Below are 19916 nucleotides of genomic sequence, written 5' to 3'. Positions count from 1 at the left end.
TAACTGTGATAGTCCTGCTGGGTCTAGGGAAGTGAGCAAGAGGCGTTGTCTCAGTCTCCCAAAGGGAATTTGGATAGAGCCAGTACTGGCCTACATCTTTACCCATTAAGGCCTTTGAAAGGTTGCAATAATAACACACATTATTATTAGAAGTAGTAGTAGTAGTAATAGTAAGTATTAGTATAGTCCATTATAGAAGTGGGGGAATCTGCCGGGAGGCTCTATATAAAAATACTATATAGCAAAAATGTCGGCAGCCCGCCAATCTGTGGGGTCTGCTATATTGAAATTCCTAGGTCTCCTTCTGGATAATTTTCTTGAGAATTTAGATACCATTCACAAACCGGCCACAGCTGGACCTATCTACTGTAGACCAAGGTATCTGATGTGTCACAAATTGAGTACAACGATGAGTGGAGGCTAAAACACCCACTCAGCCATCACACTTCTACACACCAAGAGCCAACACAATCATAAAGGTAAAACAACCCCAGTTAGGAGATATAGCTCCATCACCTTTTGTGGTAGTGTGGGCCGAGTGAAGGCTATTTTCTCAAGAGGGGTGTGAATGTGGTTTAGTAGCGACCCAAACAGTGAAGTATAAAAATCCATAGTAAAGGAATGTCCAATCAAGGTTCTATAATATATACACTTTAAATAAAGACACCATGTACAATAATAACTAACTAGAAAAACACTGCACAAAACCCACCCTGAGGAAAGAATACAGCCAAATCAGAGCTAGTAGATGCAGCACTCTGGATGATGAATCAGGGGTGAAAGGTAAGCAAAAGCAACAATGTTCTTGAAAGAGTATATGTACTTGTGTGCAGAAAGGTTTCAGTGTGACCTAACCAGTCTCTAGGGCCCAAGAATTGACCAAAGGGGTAGTTAGCAGTCAATAGTACCTTCTCTGCAGTTCTTAGTGGTTCAGCAGCACCAAGCCAGACTTCTTCACACTGTGCGAAGATTGGGAGAGAACAAAAGGCATCAACAGGGGGTCCTGCTGGTTCAAGTGTGTTGAAAAATTCTTGAAACACGCACCAAGCAGTTTGACAGGGAAAAACACTAGGATCCCAGCTGTCTTTGCTCACAGGGTGCAGTGAGTCCCAATCCAGGGGCTCAGGGACATGATGAGTCCTTTTCCTGTGCTCCCAAACATGGGGGAGGCTGGCACACAACTGCAGGGGTCCTCCAACGTAGTCAGGTCCTGGGTACCACTCTGGCTGGCAGAGCAACAGTCTTTATCCATTAGCAGGTAACTTTTTAGGTTGCTGTGAGTCCCACTCCAGGGACTCAGGGACAAGATGGGTTCTTGTTCTCGGATGTCCAAACACACAGGAGGCTGGCACACAACTGCAGGGGTCTTCCAACACAGTGAGGTCTCGGGTACCGCTGTAGCTGGCAGAGAGGCTGTAAATCTCAAATGAGTTACTGCAAATAGAATAAAGAACCACCAGTCACAAGTCAAACATTAACAAGAGTTAATTTCACTTCAAGCTGACCTAGGTTCAACTATGTCTGCGGACAGTCCTAGAGAAATTGGGCAATTTACATTGTGGCCAGCTATCCTTAAATACATTTCAGGTCTGCCTTGGTTGTTGCATTGCAGATAGTTTATGACCCCCGTAACTTATGCATTTTCCGTGGAATACATGTGTCTTCAATCTGTCATGTCCGTACAAATTTACTGTTTGCAGAGCAATATGGTTCACCCTGTTCGCAGCGCAGACATTCTTTGCATATCTTATCTATGTTTGTTTTTGACCAAATGTTTGCTCCGTATTTCAGCTCAGTAGTTCATTTAACTCTTCCTTCCTGGATGGTACACGGCATATTATGTTTTCTCTAATCATTTGTCGCGCAATTAGCTTTTGAAGTCAGGAGCCAGGAAGACACATATATTACCACTTATCTTCACTCGTGCCTGCCTGTTCAAGGCTTGAAGCTGGCAAAAACATTAAACTAAACATTCCTTGCAGAGGCACGGGTTGCACCCCTTCATGCTGTGAGTATTTTATACATGGGAATGAAAACCCATCAGAATGGGCAAAGAAACAAAATGTAGTCTGGAAAGTGAACTTAAATGTGAGTGCTTAGACTAACACAGAATGGATACCTTTTCACAAACCCTTCTAGCCTAAGCTAACACATTTAAGTCAAACATCATCGTAATCATTTATGTCAATGGCCATAAATTGTCTGATCTCTACATCCTGCATGATCAATGCATTAGTCACATTAACAGGAGGACAAGGTCCAGGTTTCAAATTCTCCAGAGGCCTAGAGCAGCAGTTAGCCAGTATAGGACCTAAAATTGGTAAACATTGTATACAGCAGCAACAAAATAAAAAGCTCCAGCGAATATTGCAAGGGCAGAGAATATCTTCCAACCCCATGCTCTAAATAGATTCCAAGCCCAGGTCCCAATGTCCCAGCCACCTTCATCAACGTGGATTTCATATCCCATTGTGTGTAATCTTTTAATAGCCTGAAACACAGTAGGGGAGGAGTCAGCTATATAAATGCAACATGTTGACCCTACCATTTTGCTAACTCCTGCTCTTTCAGCTAACATGACTTCTAACACCATTCTATTCTGAAGACATTTGTCTAAATATCATTGGTTAATTGGTGTTGCTCTTCCCTTCGTCACTGTCATTTACTTTCCATTTCTTGCAAATGTCCTCGTTGGGAATAGGAGGTGCCAGGACTCATCTATGGGGGAGCTCAAGGCTCTCTCCTTTTCCCAGTGTCGCCAGCCAATATCTCTGACATGGCCCAAGCAATGTTCACAAGTCTCCAGCTTTAGAAAACTGGTGAGGTTCTACACTGGCCAAAGGGAAATTGATATCAATGTGAACTTAATAGGCACACGTGCACAGAGACTGGCTGCCCATATATGTGTTAAAAAACCAACTGATTGGAAATAGGAGGGAGGCATGAAACAGGTGTGTGAGCTACCATTAAATCTAACTGTATCCATAGCACCCAGAAAATGTATAATCTAATGTATTTTTTATTTTTCTAATTTGTAGAACCAGGAAGAAAGTTTCCATTGCTGTGCAGTGGGCAGCGTAACAATCTCATCCGTCGCTGCGACTTGTATGGCTGCGGCTGCTACGGTTCTCCCAGGTAATGCATGATGAACATATAGACAGTAGGAGCTCCTTGCGGGTGGAATATCACTCCCTTTGCCTCTTCTTTTTTTTTTTTTTTTTTATTATTAAAAGTTGTTTTTAAAGTTTGATTAACAAACGTTTACAACATCATCATGTTCCATTATTAAAATCATGTCATAGTAAATTAACTCACGTTCATACTATGTTAAATTAAAATCATCATTGTGCATCATCATACGTATTTGAGAATTAAATCCAATTAAATAGAACAAATTCATACTTTGGTCGCGCGTTTGGCTTACTAATATGTAGGCAAATTCATACTTTTCTTCTACAATTAAATTATTAACAAGCTTAACATTAGAAATTAATTCATATTTTCTTTCTCCTCCAGTTCGAATTCCAGTTTTTCAAGAAATGCGCACAATAAGACAATTACTTTCGTTGAGTATCCCCACATAAATTTTTTCCAACACCATTCCCTTGCTTCCTCAGTCATGCCTAGCACCTGTGGACCAATTAAGATATATCGCAAAGTTTCAAAGTATTCACAATATACTGTAAGGTGTTTCAGATTTTCTATCCAGATTTTACCCCCACAAAATCTACACCATGGTTTTTGTCCAACATTAAAGTTTTTTTTCCATTTAATGGTATTCTCAAGGGTGTGAAACAAATTGAGTTTAAATCTCAGATAGACTTGTCTCTGTTTGTTCGCCGGGAATTTTATCAAATAAGGTTTGCGAGGCACTCTTGCTGTTGCAAATTTTGCCGCTTCAGTATATAACTTCTTTTCTTGCATGTCTTCTATTGTTAATACCCAATCCTGCTCGTATAGGCGTTTTTTTACAAGTCCCATACGGAATTCTAAATCTGTTGGTTTTAAACCACATTCGGCCAGTATTTTTATCATGCATTCCGAGAACTCCGACAATGATTTGGGTATTCGTTTCCCAATCATGATTAGAAATTCCCCGTACAATGAGTGTTGCTGTGGGAACAACATCTTTCCGTAATTTGTTAGCTGTCGCCAATGGTACCTGGTTGATAGAGCAGAAATTCCTAACTCCTGTCGTAAGATACAATTTGGGAGTGATTTTGGCAGTCTCAAGGTCGCTTTCCACAGTTGCCCTTGGATTTGATCTAATATTAAGTCTATGTTACATAGACATAGATCCAATCCATAAAGTAGAATTGCTTCCACTTTCAGCATATAGAATTGAATAAGTGGTTCCATTGAAAATTTACAATGCTTTGCAAATACCATCCGCATTTGTGTCACTAGAACATTTTTTTTTGCATTTAAATTTGCGGACCATGTTTTTCTAGAAGGTGAGTCAGTAATATCATATCCCAGATATCTCATATTTAATGCAGTGGGCATGTGGATGGTATTTATCGACCATTGCATTTTGGGAGATTTCTTTTTTAAGTTTTTTAATATGAATATACTTGACTTCTCAACATTGCATGTAAGGTTGTTTTTAAAAAGATATACTGCAAATATTTCCAGTTTTCTTTGTAGGCCATAAGGGGTTCGGTCAAAAATTAGAACATCATCTGCAAATGCAATCCATTGAATACGCAAATGTGCCAGTCTTGCTGGATAGCTTAATTCCGAGTTCCATATTGACTCTATATCAGAGATGTATAGGTTAAATAGGGTAGCTGCCAAATTGCACCCCTGCTTTACCCCCACCTCGGTAATAATCGGAACTGTAGTTGAACCAGAGCTATTAATGCGGACCAAATATGAGGTGTTCTTTTTAAGCATATCCCTGCATTACTTGTGAAATACTCATGAGAAGACATGACAACCCACACCAGTAGCCACAAGGCTCACTCAAGTAGCGCTGTGAAGGATGTTATTAAGCTGGGATGGAGGGAGGGTGGTCCAACCGTGAAGATGTCGCTTTGCCTGGGCACACATTGGTGGGACCCTCCTTCTCTGAATCCCTTCTGTGGCCTTCACAACCACATTAAATTCATACATCTAGAAATGTATTAAATTAATATATCAAGAAGCAGATTCTGTCAGTGGCGACTGAGGATGGAACATCTCACCCTGTCTTCATTCTTATTTCACCACATTATTGATGTTTTAAGTGCATGCACTTCATTTAAACCTTTGGGTAATTCCTATGCAAGAGAGATAAGAGATCCATCCATGTTGAATGGAAATACATAATTAAATCTCCCAAGAGAGCAGTGAATGACTGAGTCGCTCACCTTTCTGCCAGTGGAGAAAACACAGGGGCGTATGGGTACAAGGATTGTCAGGACAGCTGGATCTCAGGCCATTTCTTCCACTGTGAGCTTTTGGATTCGGCAATGAAGGGAAAGAGAGTAAGGGTGGGATGAAGTGTGGTTCGACGATGGGTGTCAGAGAGGGGCGGAATTACAAGGGAGCAAGAGGGAGGTCAAGCTAAGGCAGTGGACAGGTCAGTGGTAAGTTTTATGAATGATCATATTATAGGATCAGCCAACATCCTTTTGGCTTCTAGGGTCATTACCACGGGTAGCCACACAGTTCCAAGAGCTTTTTTACAGATTTTCTCAAATGTTCCTTATCCCCTCTGTAGGTTTAAAGCAATCCTCTCTAGCTGAGCTAGCTTGGCCATCTCCACAGTTCACAATTCTATCCTTAAGGATGACCTCGTCTTCCAGGAGCTCAAGATCAAATTATTTGATATATGCAAGTGTGAGAAGGTCACATGGGGAAAAGGGAGTCCTGGGACTATGGGGTCTTTGACCCTCTGGCCATCAGGGGAGGCTGACCCCCTGGGGAGTGATCAGGGGGTTCCCTAGAAAGTTCTACCTATCCCCAGCTCTATCATGTTGCCCACATCTTGATCACTCGGGAAAGGGAAGATGGGAAAAAGAGGTGGAGAAAATAGGGAAGAAGCATACTGAAGCCGATAGTGCGAGGAGAATATGGAAGATGCTAGAGAAAATAAAAGCAAGGAAGGCATAATAAAAGGCAAAAAGGAGGCCAAGGAAAGGGAAATAGAGCTGCAGTGATGAAGGGAAGACCAAACGGCGAGAGAGAGAGCATTGCAGAACAGCATGGAGGGAGGGATTGCTATACAAGAGGTGGACAGAAGCGAGAGAGGGGGGCAGAGAAACAATGCAGCAAAGCGACAACGGGGCACAGGGGTGTGTGTGTGTGTGTGTGTGTGTGTGTGTGTGTGTGTGTGTGTGTGTGTATGTGTGTGTGTGTGTGAGAGAGAGAGAAAGACGCTGCTACCTTGATTAATGTGGATGTGTGTGAGGTTGAAAGTCCTAAACGGAGAGAGGCCCCTGAATTTCTGTATTTTTGTCCTTACTTGTTAACTTGACCTTTGAATAATGAGTCTGTACAGGAGCAGGTGGATGCTTTCACACTAGTTCCCGCCCCCTCACCGCCATCACGGAACAACAGATGAAGAGCAGTAAATGGAGTCCAGTCTATTGTTCCATTACCACAGCGAGTGTTTGAGAGACTGTAGTATGCTGCTTGCATTGAGTGCACAGATGGAAGTATCGGAATGTTACCTGGTGACTGGAACCTACACTACATCAAGGTTCCAGTGGAGTCAGTTGGGACACACAGGATGGGAGAGTGATGAATGAAGATGTTTATACCTTGTGCTCCTACCCTCTTCCCATAACTTCCCTGTAACTCAATAAAGTAACTTCCTTTTATATATACCTGCCTCCTGTCTGGTCCCTGCGTACTTCAATGAATCCTAAATGCTACAGAGAGATAAGCACTCAGAGAGCCATACAGAATGTATGCTCGCACTGAAAGTGTGGAAGGATGCCGCATGGATGGATGTCAGCATGAACCTATATACGTCATTGAGCGTTAAATTGAATCTGACGAAGGCAAAGTGATATCATAAAGAGGATGTATGAACCTACACTGGAACGATATGAAAATATTAAGGGCAACAATGTAACTGAAGCACCAAGAGAAACATGTACCTGAACCTGAAGAATCATGAATATGAAGAAGATGAAGTAACTTACTGGTCCATAACTGTAAATATGCAGTAACGCAAGGTAGAAAGTAAACAAGCTTGCTAAAAAGGTATTTGTAACGTGGCAAGGACAGCCATGGGAGGAAAAATGGACGTTGGCTTATGTTGAATTTAACCAAACTACCTCCGAAATGGATCAAGGGTGTAGAGTCCAGAAAGGCAGAAAAGCTCTGCGTGCAGAATAACGGCAAGGCTACGTTGGCAGAGGATTAAGGAGGCTATTTTAAGGAATAATTGAAAGGCAAGAGAGGAGTTAACTAAGCATAACCAGTGAACGAAGGGCACATTGCTCTTAGATTAACAGAGACGAAAACATTGTAAAAGAGCCAAGTAATGGACAATTAAAAGTGTTTAAAGCTCTTATGAGATGGAGTGAGCCAGTCTCTAGAGGCCTAAGGGAGCAACAGCAAACTGCATTCTTAAATCAAATGACAGTAAATAAGAGGGTGAAATGGACAAATTAATGGTCTCTTGACACATGACTCAGACGTCAAGACCAGGGCTATTCGTTAAAGCCTCAGACCGAGATAATGGTGAGCCGGCACTCCCTTGAATGTTCCAGGACAGTGGGCAAGCTACAAAGTCAACTACAGTTGGAAGACTTTGGCTTATATCCGACCGATGAGAGATGATGGCCTAATTGGGAATACAGGAATCAAACAACTAAGTTTCGTTTCATGTACAATGCTGCTAGAAGAGCCAAAAGTCCAGGGTTGGGGTAGCGTGCCAACCAATCAGTAGGTCATGGAGGCAACCTAACATACAATGTTGCAGAGACCAATCCGCTGCTATTCAGTCTGCTATAATCAGTACTGTACATGTTATGAGGTAGTTCAAGGTGTGTCCTACAGATAAGGGGCAACCAAGGGAGCATTAATCCATATATGTTCCATATGTAGACATGTTCCTTTAAGCCAATCCCATCCCCTCATCGGTTTTATGATTTGCCACGTCGAATGACATCATAGATGACGCATATTGGGGTATAATTCAACAAAAATTAGGGGAACCCTGGTATGCAGCAGTGCCTGGGTTCCAGTACCTTCATACACACAATTGATCCCACCACTCGAATTACAAATTATTTGAGTGAGTCAAGTAAGTTAGCTAAACACGGGTATCTAAACCTGATATCCCGTTTGGTAAAAATTCTGGAGTGACATTAAGAAGCACAACTTGCAGAGAGCCAAGGGGCAGAGCCTTGGGCATGAGGTTAGCCGGAGAAAAGAGAAAGGCCCAAACGAGCGGGATGTGGTTGCCAGAGTCCTAGCAGAGGTCCCTATTTACCGAAACCATACAGAGAAAATAAGAAAAGTGTTTCTGGAGAACATGAGGAGCAAAAGGGTGGATAAAAAGATAAAAAATGGATGAAATCAATCAATTCGGCAATTACTTCTTTACCTGTGTCCCAACAATCTTATGGAGCTACATCAAATTATCTAATCATTTGTTTTGCTTTCCCTGAATAATTCTGTATCCTTCAATAATCGGAATAAGTGAACAGTATATGACCTAATCGTCCATTATTATATCTATCTTTCTGGCATCACCGGGATGTCAATGGCTACCGTCTTTTCTCAAGAAGGGTCTGCCAATATGTGTTACAAATCACAGGACTATGAGGCCCTGTTTGATAGTCAGGCCCCTTAAACAGTACATGTTTCGGCGGTCGACAGTGGTAATCAAGTTGCCTTCTTCAGGGCATGTTTGAAGACCCTGTGGAGACATATAGTTATATGTCAGTTTCACTCCAGAATTTCACCTGGAAGGAGCAAAAGCCCTAATATGCACCATATGCCACTTACCCTACAAGGGGGGGATGCTCCCTGGGACCCTCTCCCATATAGTTGGCCAGTGGTGGCAGAGGAGCTGATACTGTACTCCTGGAAATGCCGTCGTAAAGATTCCTGTCGGCGAAATGACATGGAACCAAGGTGAGCAGGCAATCCATCATGGCTGTCATTGCTCTCAGGGTGCTGACATCCACAGCTTCTCAGGTCAGGATCCATGCATGGGTCACAGCCACAGGTTTCAGGCTGTGATGGCTGCCATTGCTCTCAAGACGCTGACGTCCACAGCTTCTCAGCTCAGGATCCACGCATGGGTCACAGCCACAGGTTGCAGGCTGTGATGGCTGCCATTGCTCTCAGGGCGCTGACCTCCACAGCTTCTCAGGTCAGGATCCACGCATGGGTCACAGCCACAGGTTGCATGCTGTGATGGCTGCCATTGCTCTCAGGGCTCTGACGTCCACAGCTTCTCAGGTCAGGATCCACGCATGGGTCACAGGTTGCAGGCTGAGATGGCTGCCATTGCTCTCAGGGCACTGACGTCCACAGCTTCTCAGGTCAGGATCCACGCATGGGTCACAGCCACCGGTTGCAGGCGGTGATGGTTGCCTTTGGTCTCAGGGTGCTGATGTACACAGTTTCTCAGGTCAGGATCCATGCATGGGTCACATCCACAGGTTGCAGGCTGAGATGGCTGCCACTGCTCTCAGGGTGCTGACGTACACAGCTTCTCATGTCCGGATCCATGCATGGGTCACAGCCACAGGTTGCAGGCTGTGATGGTTGCCTTTGGCTGTGGGCGTCACATCCACAGGTTGCAGGCTGAGATGGTTGCCTTTGGCTGTGGGTGTCAGCGCTCTGAGAGCAATGACAGCCATCACAGCCTGCAATCTGCGGCTGGGCCCCATGCGTGGATTCTGACCTGAGAAGCTGTGGGCGTCAGCGCTCTGAGAGCAATGACAGCCATCACAGCCTGTAACCTGCGGCTGTGACCCATGCGTGGATCCTGACCTGAGAAGCTGTGGGCGTCAGCGCTCTGAGAGCAATGACAGCCATCACAGCCTGTAACCTGCGGCTGTGACCCATGTGTGGATCCTGACCTCAGAAGCTGTGGATGTCAGCACCCTGAGAGCAATGGCAGCCATCACAGCCTGCAATCTGCGGCTGGGCCCCATGCGTGGATCCTGACCTGAGAAGCTGTGGATGGCAGCACCCTGAGAGCAATGGCAGCCATCACAGCCTGCAATCTGCGGCTGGGCCCCATGCGTGGATCCTGACCTGAGAAGCTGTGGATGTCAGCACCCTGAGAGCAATGACAGCCATCACAGCCTGCAATCTGCGGCTGGGCCCCATGCGTGGATCCTGACCTGAGAAGCTGTGGATGTCAGCACCCTGAGAGCAATGACAGCCATCACAGCCTGCAACCCGTGGCTGTGACCCATGCGTGGATCCTGAGCTGAGAAGCTGTGGATGTCAGCACCCTGAGAGCAATGACAGCCATCACAGCCTGCAATCTGCGGCTGTGACCCATGCGTGGATCCTGACCTGAGAAGCTGTGGATGTCAGCGCCCTGAGAGCAATGACAGCCATCACAGCCTGTAACCTGCGGCTGTGACCCATGCGTGGATCCTGACCTGAGAAGCTGTGGATGTCAGCGCCCTGAGAGCAATGACAGCCATCACAGCCTGCAATCTGCGGCTGGGCCCCATGCGTGGATCCTGACCTGAGAAGCTGTGGATGTCAGCGCCCTGAGAGCAATGACAGCCATCACAGCCTGCAATCTGTGGCTGGGCCCCATGCGTGGATCCTGACCTGAGAAGCTGTGGATGTCAGCGCCCTGAGAGCAATGACAGCCATCACAGCCTGCAACCTGCGGCTGGGCCCCATGCGTGGATCCTGACCTGAGAAGCTGTGGATGTCAGCGCCCTGAGAGCAATGACAGCCATCACAGCCTGCAACCTGCGGCTGGGCCCCATGCGTGGATCCTGACCTGAGAAGCTGTGGATGTCAGCTCCCTGAGAGCAATGACAGCCATCGCAGCCTGCAACCTGCGGCTGGGCCCCATGCGTGGATCCTGACCTGAGAAGCTGTGGATGTCAGCGCCCTGAGAGCAATGACAGTCATCGCAGCCTGCAACCTGCGGCTGGGCCCCATGCGTGGATCCTGACCTGAGAAGCTGTGGATGTCAGCGCCCTGAGAGCAATGACAGCCATCGCAGCCTGCATCCTGCGGCTGTGACCCATGCGTGGATCCTGACCTGAGAAGCTGTGGATGTCAGCACCCTGAGAGCAATGACAGCCATCACAGCCTGTAACCTGCGGCTGTGACCCATGCGTGGATCCTGACCTGAGAAGCTGTGGATGTCAGCGCCCTGAGAGCAATGGCAGCCATCACAGCCTGCAACCTGCGGCTGGGCCCCATGCGTGGATCCTGACCTGAGAAGCTGTGGATGTCAGCGCCCTGAGAGTAATGACAGTCATCACAGCCTGCAACCTGCGGCTGGGCCCCATGCGTGGATCCTGACCTGAGAAGCTGTGGATGTCAGCGCCCTGAGAGCAATGACAGCCATCACAGCCTGTAACCTGCGGCTGTGACCCATGCGTGGATCCTGACCTGAGAAGCTGTGGATGTCAGCGCCCTGAGAGCAATGACAGCCATCACAGCCTGCAACCTGCGGCTGGGCCCCATGCGTGGATCCTGAGCTGAGAAGCTGTGGATGTCAGCACCCTGAGAGCAATGACAGCCATCACAGCCTGCAACCTGCGGCTGTGACCCATGCGTGGATTCTGACCTGAGAAGCTGTGGATGTCAGCACCCTGAGAGCAATGACAGCCATCACAGCCTGTAACCTGCGGCTGTGACCCATGCGTGGATCCTGACCTGAGAAGCTGTGGATGTCAGCACCCTGAGAGCAATGACAGCCATCACAGCCTGTAACCTGCGGCTGGGCCCCATGCGTGGATCCTGACCTGAGAAACTGTGGATGTCAGCACCCTGAGAGCAATGACAGCCATCACAGCCTGTAACCTGCGGCTGGGCCCCATGCGTGGATCCTGACCTGAGAAGCTGTGGGGGTCAGCACCCTGAGAGCAATGGCAGCCATCACAGCCTGCAACCTGCGGCTGGGCCCCATGCGTGGATCCTGACCTGAGAACTGTGGATGTCAGCACCCTGAGAGCAATGACAGCCATGATGGATTGCCTGCTCACCTTGGTTCCATGTCATTTCGCCGACAGGCATCTTTACGACTGCATTTTTTACATGGACACTATTACGAAAAATGTAATTGAATTTGTTTGGGGGTTCCCCTCCCAAGCCTCGCTTCCCCACCTTTTTTAAACTATTCCCGACCCTCCCAGCCCCTTATCTGCCTCTTCCCGCCCGCCGAAAAATTCCGATGACTTTTTAATAGTTTCCATGTAAAAAAGGCAGTCGTAAAAATGCCTGTCGATGAAACAACCGTATACCCTCACCTTTGCCGTCCGCGAGACATCCCCGTGTCCCACGTCAGCATCCCCGAAGAACCCGCCCCTCTGCTGGAGTGCAGCACACAGTATACATGGCAACGCCGCATGGCTCCGCTGTGAAGTCTCATCAAAGTCACAATCTGACAAATCTGTGCCCATTTCGCCCCTCAATGGTGAATGAGAGAAGGCTAGTCTCAAAAAATGTATTTAGAAAGGCGGCTCGCGTGTATTTTATAATACAGCAATATATACTGAAAGCTATGTATTAGAAACAATATCCGTGAAAATGTCGGCAAATAAATGGCAAATGTGCATTTTATGCGCATTCGACATGGAAAAAAAAACACATTCCTGTTGGGGGTCTATCATTTGCCCCCATGCGTGCCCGTGAGCCCCCAACCCGACAGAGCACACACACACACACGTCTGTCGGCTTTGGGCTCCCCGGTCGCTCTGCTGGCTTCCAGGAACGCCCCGTGAACGACCTCCCAGGGCCTGGTCCCCCGAGGCATGGCTTCGATGGCCGGTTCTCTCTGCACCGGGGAGGCTGCCTGACACCATACGCACGCTGCCACAAAGTCATCGACCCTTTTCTCCAGCTCCGGGAACCAGACCTTCATCCGCAGCCTTGCCTTAGTCTTGGCGGCACCCTGATGCCCGTGATGGGCCAGAGTGATCACATCACCTACTTTGGAGTGGGGGACTACTATGCGATCCCCTCGGAGTAGGAGTCCCGACTCCGAGAATGACAGTTAGTCTTTCACTTTCCACAGTTGTTCAAGGGCGGTCTTCGCCTCCAGGGTCCACCCCGCGAGAGCTTCCAAAACGAACTTCCAGGATCCGCTCTGCATCGACTGCTTCAGTATTTGGAAGCACCCATCCTCGGCTGCTGCAGCCTCCAGCTCCGACAGGGGCATCGCATTTGGTGTTGCTCCTTCCCCTACCATCCGGACATGGTCGTCCGCCTCTTCCGTGCAGGTGTCTCCCACCACTCCCCCACGCACTCCGGGATGCCGGGAGAGGTAGTCCGCTGCATTGTTAGCTCCTGGCCGGTACACCAGCGTGACCCCGTACTCAAGCAATGCGAGCATCCATCTCTCAATTCTGGCTGGGGGCTTTGAGGACGAGCCCGCCAGGATCGGGAGCAGGGGCTTGTGGTCAGTCACCACAGTCACCGGGCGCCCCAGCACATAGAGGCGAAAATGTCTGCATCCCCACAGGACCGCCAGGGCCTCCCGCTCAATCTGGGAGTAACGCTGCTCCGTTTCCGAGAGCGCTTTGCTGGCATACGCTACGGGACGGAGGCTTCCATCCCGGTCCACCTGAGTCAAGACCGCCCCCAGGCCAAACGGACTGGCATCGACCACAATCTCCGAGGGAAGCGCTGGGTCGAAAAACGCCATGGTGTCCTCCGTTGTTAAGGCGCTCTTGATGTCCTCGAACGCCGACTGCTCCAGTGGACCCCAGTGCCAGGCCGTCTCTTTCTTAGTGAGAGCTCTGAGCGGCTCAGACCTTGAGGCCAGGTTTTGGATAAACCGACCGCAGTAGGTCACCATGCCCAGAAAACTTCTCACCTCCGACACCGATTCCGGGGGCTGTGCCTCCTTTATGTCCCGGACTTTCCGCGGGTCGGGTGACACCCCTCCCTCCTTAAACACGAACCCAAAGAATTCTATGGAGGGGCGCAGGAATTCACACTTGTCCCTATGGAGGGTAAGGCCCAATGACTGCAGTCTCTCGAAAGTCTTGGCCAGGCGTTTCAGGTGGATCACCTCCGTGGTGGCAAACACCAAAATATCGTCACTGATGTTGAGCACCCCTTCAAGATCAGCAAGGGCACCTCGGATGATGTTCTGAAACACTTCCGCAGCCAAGGACACCCCGAAGCTTAACCTCTTGTATCTGTAGAGTCCCCGGTGGGTGGTGAATGTTGTTATATACCGGGACTCCGGATGGAGGACAACTGTCATGATCACTGCTTCCAAGGAGCCAGGACCAGCCCAACGTCCTTGGAAGCAGGCCCCTAACCCTAATCCTAGGCACCAGCCGGTCCCTACTGGGACCTTTTGAACCCTGTCCTGGCGCCGGTGGCACCAGGCTCATCAAAATCATCGGTCCCGGCACTGGAAGCGCCGGGCTCATAATTGGTGTGAAAGTGCTTGGGTGGACTTACCTGCAGCAGACCATGCTGCTTACATACCAGCCACTTAGAAGCCCTCTGTGAACAGGAACTACTTCCTTACCTGGGTGGGGCAGCTCCACTCCCTGGATACAGCACTGGAACTCTTCTGGAAACTGGAACTCTTTTCTTACCTAGGCGGGGCCGTGGAAGAAGACGCCTCATCACTCCAAGGCTATTTAAACCACACCCGATAGATGGAACGTGCTTCGCGTTATTCTGCATCTGCAGCAGAACGCTCACCGAGTCTGTTCCAGCCTTTCTTCCTTCGATCCTGAACCTGCAAGAATTATACTTACCAGTCCTGTATCCAGTCAACATCAGCACCTGCAAAAGACAAGAAACAACAGGTTAGCAACACGCAGTGCTTACTCACCTGATCCACCGGCAGCGGCCGTGTCTCACGCTGCACCTTCGCCTGCAAAGACAAAAGCATTGTTATACTTACCGGCACGCCGTGAATTCCGGATTGCTTCATTCTGCATCGTAGCCTGTGAAGACAAAGTATAGTTAAAACTTACTAGCATTCCGCGGACTCCGGCGCTGAAAACCACCATCTGAAAGACAAAAGAAAAAGACATTAAGCAGGTATTTACTCACGCCCATCACGCTCGTCGCAATAAAACGCCTGCGAATACTCCGGCGTCTCTTTAACCCGAACTAAGCTGCAAGGAAAGAGACAGTTAGAGCGCTTGCCATACTTACGAATTTCCAGACGCTTCACTCCATCTTCCATCTCCAGAGTCCTGCAATACATAAGGGAAAAGCATTATACAGAGTCTTCAATATTAACGTGCCACGCATTTAAAGACTATAAAGACAAAAGGTGTCCAGAAACTCACCGCTCGTGCAGATAACAACGGTAACCATCCTCTGAATTCAAGAGGCCAATGTTTCACCAGTGAAGGAACTGGCAACGGCACCCTGCACCAGACGCAGATGGAGAGCCCAGCATTCACCTATCTAAGGTGAGCACGTTGACCTGGGGGGGGCTCTACAGAAAAGCTGGGAAGGGAGAGAGAGAGAGAGAGAGGGACATTCAACAACCCAGACCATTAACCCCCATATTCTTTCACCTGCAGAAACCTCACTCTTCGAGTTCGACACACAGTGCGAAGAGGTTCGACCCCAGAAGCCAATCGAGTCCTGCACATCACTTTTCGAGTCACAGACACCTTCCTGCCAAGACCCGCACCTCCGTGGGAATCAGGTGAGCGTTACAGAACGCGAAGCCCACCACAAAACTCCTACCCAGGCGCAATGGAAACCTCAGACACTGATCAACTAGCCCAGTTGCTCGGGGAATTAAGAGCAGAAGTACATGCAGCTCGTCAGGAAACGAACTCTCTAAGAAGAGAACTGATAATTTCCAAGGAGCAAACTGAGGACCTCGCTAGGCAGTTGCTACAAACGCAGGCAGGACAGACACCTTTGCCCGCTCCAGGAGGAAGTTATCCTTCTGCATCATCTTTAAATCCAGTGCAAATCAATCTGCCCGGTAATGTGCCCCTGGCTCCGCCCGAACGCTTTTCTGGTGATCCAAAGAAATTCGCAGAGTTCATCAACCAGTGCCGCTTACACTTCTTATGTCAACCAGCTGCTTTCCCAACAGACCAGACCAAGGTGGCTTTCGTGCTTTCTTATCTCAGTGGCAGCGCCGCAGATTGGTCGATCCCTTTAGTTACCCAGGATGATCCGGTTTTACATGATTTCCAGGCCTTCCAGTCCAGCATGGAGAAACTGTTCGCAAGACATGCGCAAGGGCAGGCCTTGGACAATGAACTTCTTTCATTACGACAGGGTAATCAAGACCTCTTGACTTATATAGCCTCATTCAACAGACTTATAGTGGAAACTCAATGGCCCGAGGATAAGAGAATAACGCTTTTCTACAGAGGCCTACGTGGAGAGCTCAAGGATGTGTTAGCTCAAGTTGTGAATCCTCCACAAGAATGCTCAGACTATATTGACTTAGTTGTCCAATTGGACCACAGACTTCAGAACAGGAAGGCAGATCGTTCCAAATTTGATACTCGAGTGTTTTCTAAACCTCAAACCTCTACTAGGGGAGCTGACACGGTGGAACCCATGCAAATAGGGGGCATGAAAGGACCTTTAACCCAGAAAGAGCGGGAAAGAAGAAGGCAGCTGCAATTATGCCTCTATTGTGGAAACTCAGGTCACTTTCTTCGGGACTGTCCAGTGAAAGCAGCTAAGAAGGCTGTAGGAGCCGCGGATACCTGTACCACAAATTCTGAGCAGGGAAACGACCTAGCCCGACAAGAGTAGAGGTCCTCTTGCCGAGCGTTAAGATCTGTCCCGTGACCTCGCATTTCGTGGTACCCATGGTCCTCATTAGTCCTGAACGTCCGGATCGTTTGCATGCAATTGAAGCTTACATCGACAGTGGAGCAATCAGTAATTATGTGGACCGTGAAATGGTATCAAGGATGAATCTACCCCTTGTCCCTAAGGCTGTAAAAGACGTCATTACTACTGTGGATGGCACGGAGATAGCCTCCGGACCAGTAACGCATGCCACCCAAGAAGTGACACTAGTGAGTCAAGATGGACACCGGGAGAGAATCGTGTTTGATGTGATCAAGGCTCCTCAATTCCAGATCATTCTGGGAATACCTTGGTTAGAGAAGCACAATCCTCAGATCGATTGGCGAGCAAAGACGGTTCAGTTTCCAGAATGTTTTACCACTTGTTATCCTAGGCCTGATGTTTCACTGGCGGCAATCTCCTCTGAGGAGGTTCCCAAATTACCTCCCGAATACCAGGAATTCCAAGACGTCTTCCGGAAGGATCAAGCTAACACCCTGCCTCCTCATAGGTCTTACGACTGTCAAATAGATTTGATACCCGGAACAACTCCTCCTTGCAGCAGGATTTATGCCCTCACCGAGCCAGAGAATCTTCACCTCAGACAATATTTGGACCAATACCTAGCTAACGGGTTTATCCGTCCTTCAAAATCTCCAGCTTCATCGGCTTTGTTCTTCGTTCCGAAAAAGGAAGGAGACCTTAGGACTTGCATAGATTATCGCGCCCTGAATCAAATCACCGTTAAAAACAGATACCCGTTACCTTTGATCCCTGAACTCCTGGACCAAGTCAAAGACGCATGTATATATACAAAATTGGATCTCAGAGGAGCCTACCACTTGGTACGGATAAAAGAGGGCGATGAATGGAAAACAGCCTTCCGCACCAAGTACGGGCTATTCGAATATCAAGTGATGCCCTTTGGACTTTGTAACGCTCCTGCCGCTTTCCAATATTTTATGAACGATGTCCTTAGAGAACTCATAGACGTGTGTGTTGTGGTCTATATTGATGACATCCTCGTCTATTCATCATCCGAAGAGGAACACCAGAGACACGTTAAAAGGGTTCTCGAGAGATTGCGTCAACATAATCTTTTTGCTAAGCTTGAAAAATGCGAACGTAACTGAAGTCGAGTTCCTGGGATTCATATTGTCACCTAACGGAGTCCATATGGATTCAAAGAAAGTTGATGCAATCATCAAGTGGCCATCACCAACCTCAGTAAAAGGAGTTCAAAGCATGTTAGGCTTCGCTAACTTTTAACGCAGATTTATTCCTGAATTTTCTCGGATAGTCCAGCCCATCACCGCTCTGTTAAAAAAGAACAAACATTTTGAGTGGTCTTCTGAAGCAGAACAAGCTTTTCAGGACTTAAAAGCTAAATTCATTTCTGCACCTGTTCTAAAACATCCTCGCCCAGAACTCCCCTACATCATGGAAACGGATGCTTCTAGTCTTGCTATGGGGGCAGTTTTATCACAAAGAGATCCGGTCACACACCAGTTACACCCTGTAGCCTTTTGGTCCCGCAAGTTTTCGGCTCCCGAGATCAACTATTCAATTACAGACAAAGAACTTTTAGCTATCAGATCGGCCTTTAAAGCATGGCGGCATTATCTTTTAGGAGCCAGACACACAGTCACTGTAATGACTGATCACCGCAATTTACAATATCTAAAGACGGCCAAAGCCCAGTCTTCCAGACAGCTTCGCTGGGCTCTGTTTCTGGCTGAATTTGACTTTATAATTACTTATTGACCAGGCAGTAAGAACGGAAAAGCAGATGCCCTCTCCCGGATGGGAGTAGATGAACATTTGACCAATCCAGAACCAATACCCATAATCCCAGAACAAAGGATTTTGGGTTTGGTCAGCACTCAATCTTTTGAAGACATCAAGACCACGGTTAAATCACTCCTAACTCCGGCCGATTTGCAGGACTGGCAAGTAAAGGGAAAAGAATTCTCAGTGGATCAAGACCTACCATATTTCCGAGGACGATTGCACTTGCCCTGTGAGAAAATACAAAAACAAGTAATCTCCTGTTATCACGACTCTCTAATGGAGGGTCACCCTGGCATTACCAAAATCATGGAAAAGATTAAAAGACATTTCTGGTGGCCATCATGGAAAAAGGATATTAGAGACTTTGTAATCTCCTGCGGTGTGTGTGCCCAGAATAAAAGTCAGAAGCAGAAACCAGCCGGCCTATTACAGCCACTAGACATCCCTCCCTGTCCATGGCATACCCTGTCCATGGATTTTATCACGGACTTACCTCCATGTTCGGGGTATACTACCATTTTAGTAGTCGTGGATCTATTCTCCAAGATGGCTCACTTCATTCCCCTGAAGGGTCTACCTTCGGCCTCAATATTGGCCCGAGAATTCTTGGAAAACATCGTTCGCTTACACGGTTTTCCCTCGGTTTTAGTCTCCGATAGGGGAAGTCAATTCATCTCCCACTTCTGGCGCAGTTGCTGTCGTCTAGCCCAAATTGATGTAAGACTTTCGACCAGTCACCATCCCCAAACTGACGGACAAACCGAAAGGACAAATCAGACACTAGAACAATATCTACGTTGCATGCTCCAACAAACTGAAAACCCCTGGAAGGATATTCTTTGGATCGCTGAATACGCTTACAACAATTCGACTCATTCTGGAACCGGGAAGACTCCTTTTTTCCTATTATACGGACACCATCCTAGAACCTCCAACCTGTATCCTCCCCAAGAATTTGAAGCACCTGCTGTGGATCACTTGCACTCGGAGATCACCCGTGCTTTTAAGGAAGCCACTGGCCATCTGCAAAGAGCTAAAGCTCAATTCAAAAAAGGAGCAGATCGACACCGTAAAGAGGCCCCTCACTACGCTGTAGGAGATCAGGTCTGGTTATCCACTAAGCACCTGCCTCTAAAAGGACCCCGCACCTTCATCCCGAGATACCTTGGACCCTATCTCATATCTGCCATTATTAATCCGGTGGCTGTCAAATTGGA

At 47.8% G+C, this 19916-nt stretch overlaps 1 protein-coding gene and 1 long non-coding RNA gene across 4 annotated transcripts in view; one reads left to right on the top strand and one right to left on the bottom strand.

The window, feature by feature from the left end:
- The window catches only part of LOC138498116 (uncharacterized), a 389950-nt gene that overhangs the window by 340526 nt on the left and 29508 nt on the right, over positions 1–19916 (top strand). For all 3 annotated transcript variants that reach the window (XM_069621976.1, XM_069621975.1, XM_069621974.1), the window contains one exon: positions 3039–3135. In XM_069621976.1, coding sequence (XP_069478077.1) covers positions 3039–3135 — 97 coding nt within the window. The remainder of the gene's footprint in view (positions 1–3038; positions 3136–19916) is intronic.
- Positions 636–19916, bottom strand: part of LOC138498120 (uncharacterized) — a 133118-nt gene continuing 113837 nt past the window's right edge. The window contains exon 2 of the long non-coding RNA XR_011278698.1: positions 636–1434. This is a non-coding gene — a long non-coding RNA (uncharacterized lncRNA). The remainder of the gene's footprint in view (positions 1435–19916) is intronic.

This window comes from Ambystoma mexicanum, chromosome 5q (assembly GCF_040938575.1).
Source record: "Ambystoma mexicanum isolate Mex_15411 chromosome 5q, UKY_AmexF1_1, whole genome shotgun sequence".
In the NCBI taxonomy this organism is placed as follows: domain Eukaryota; kingdom Metazoa; phylum Chordata; class Amphibia; order Caudata; family Ambystomatidae; genus Ambystoma; species Ambystoma mexicanum.
Note: the sequence above shows the minus strand (reverse complement) of the source record. Positions and strands in the feature narration are given on the sequence as shown.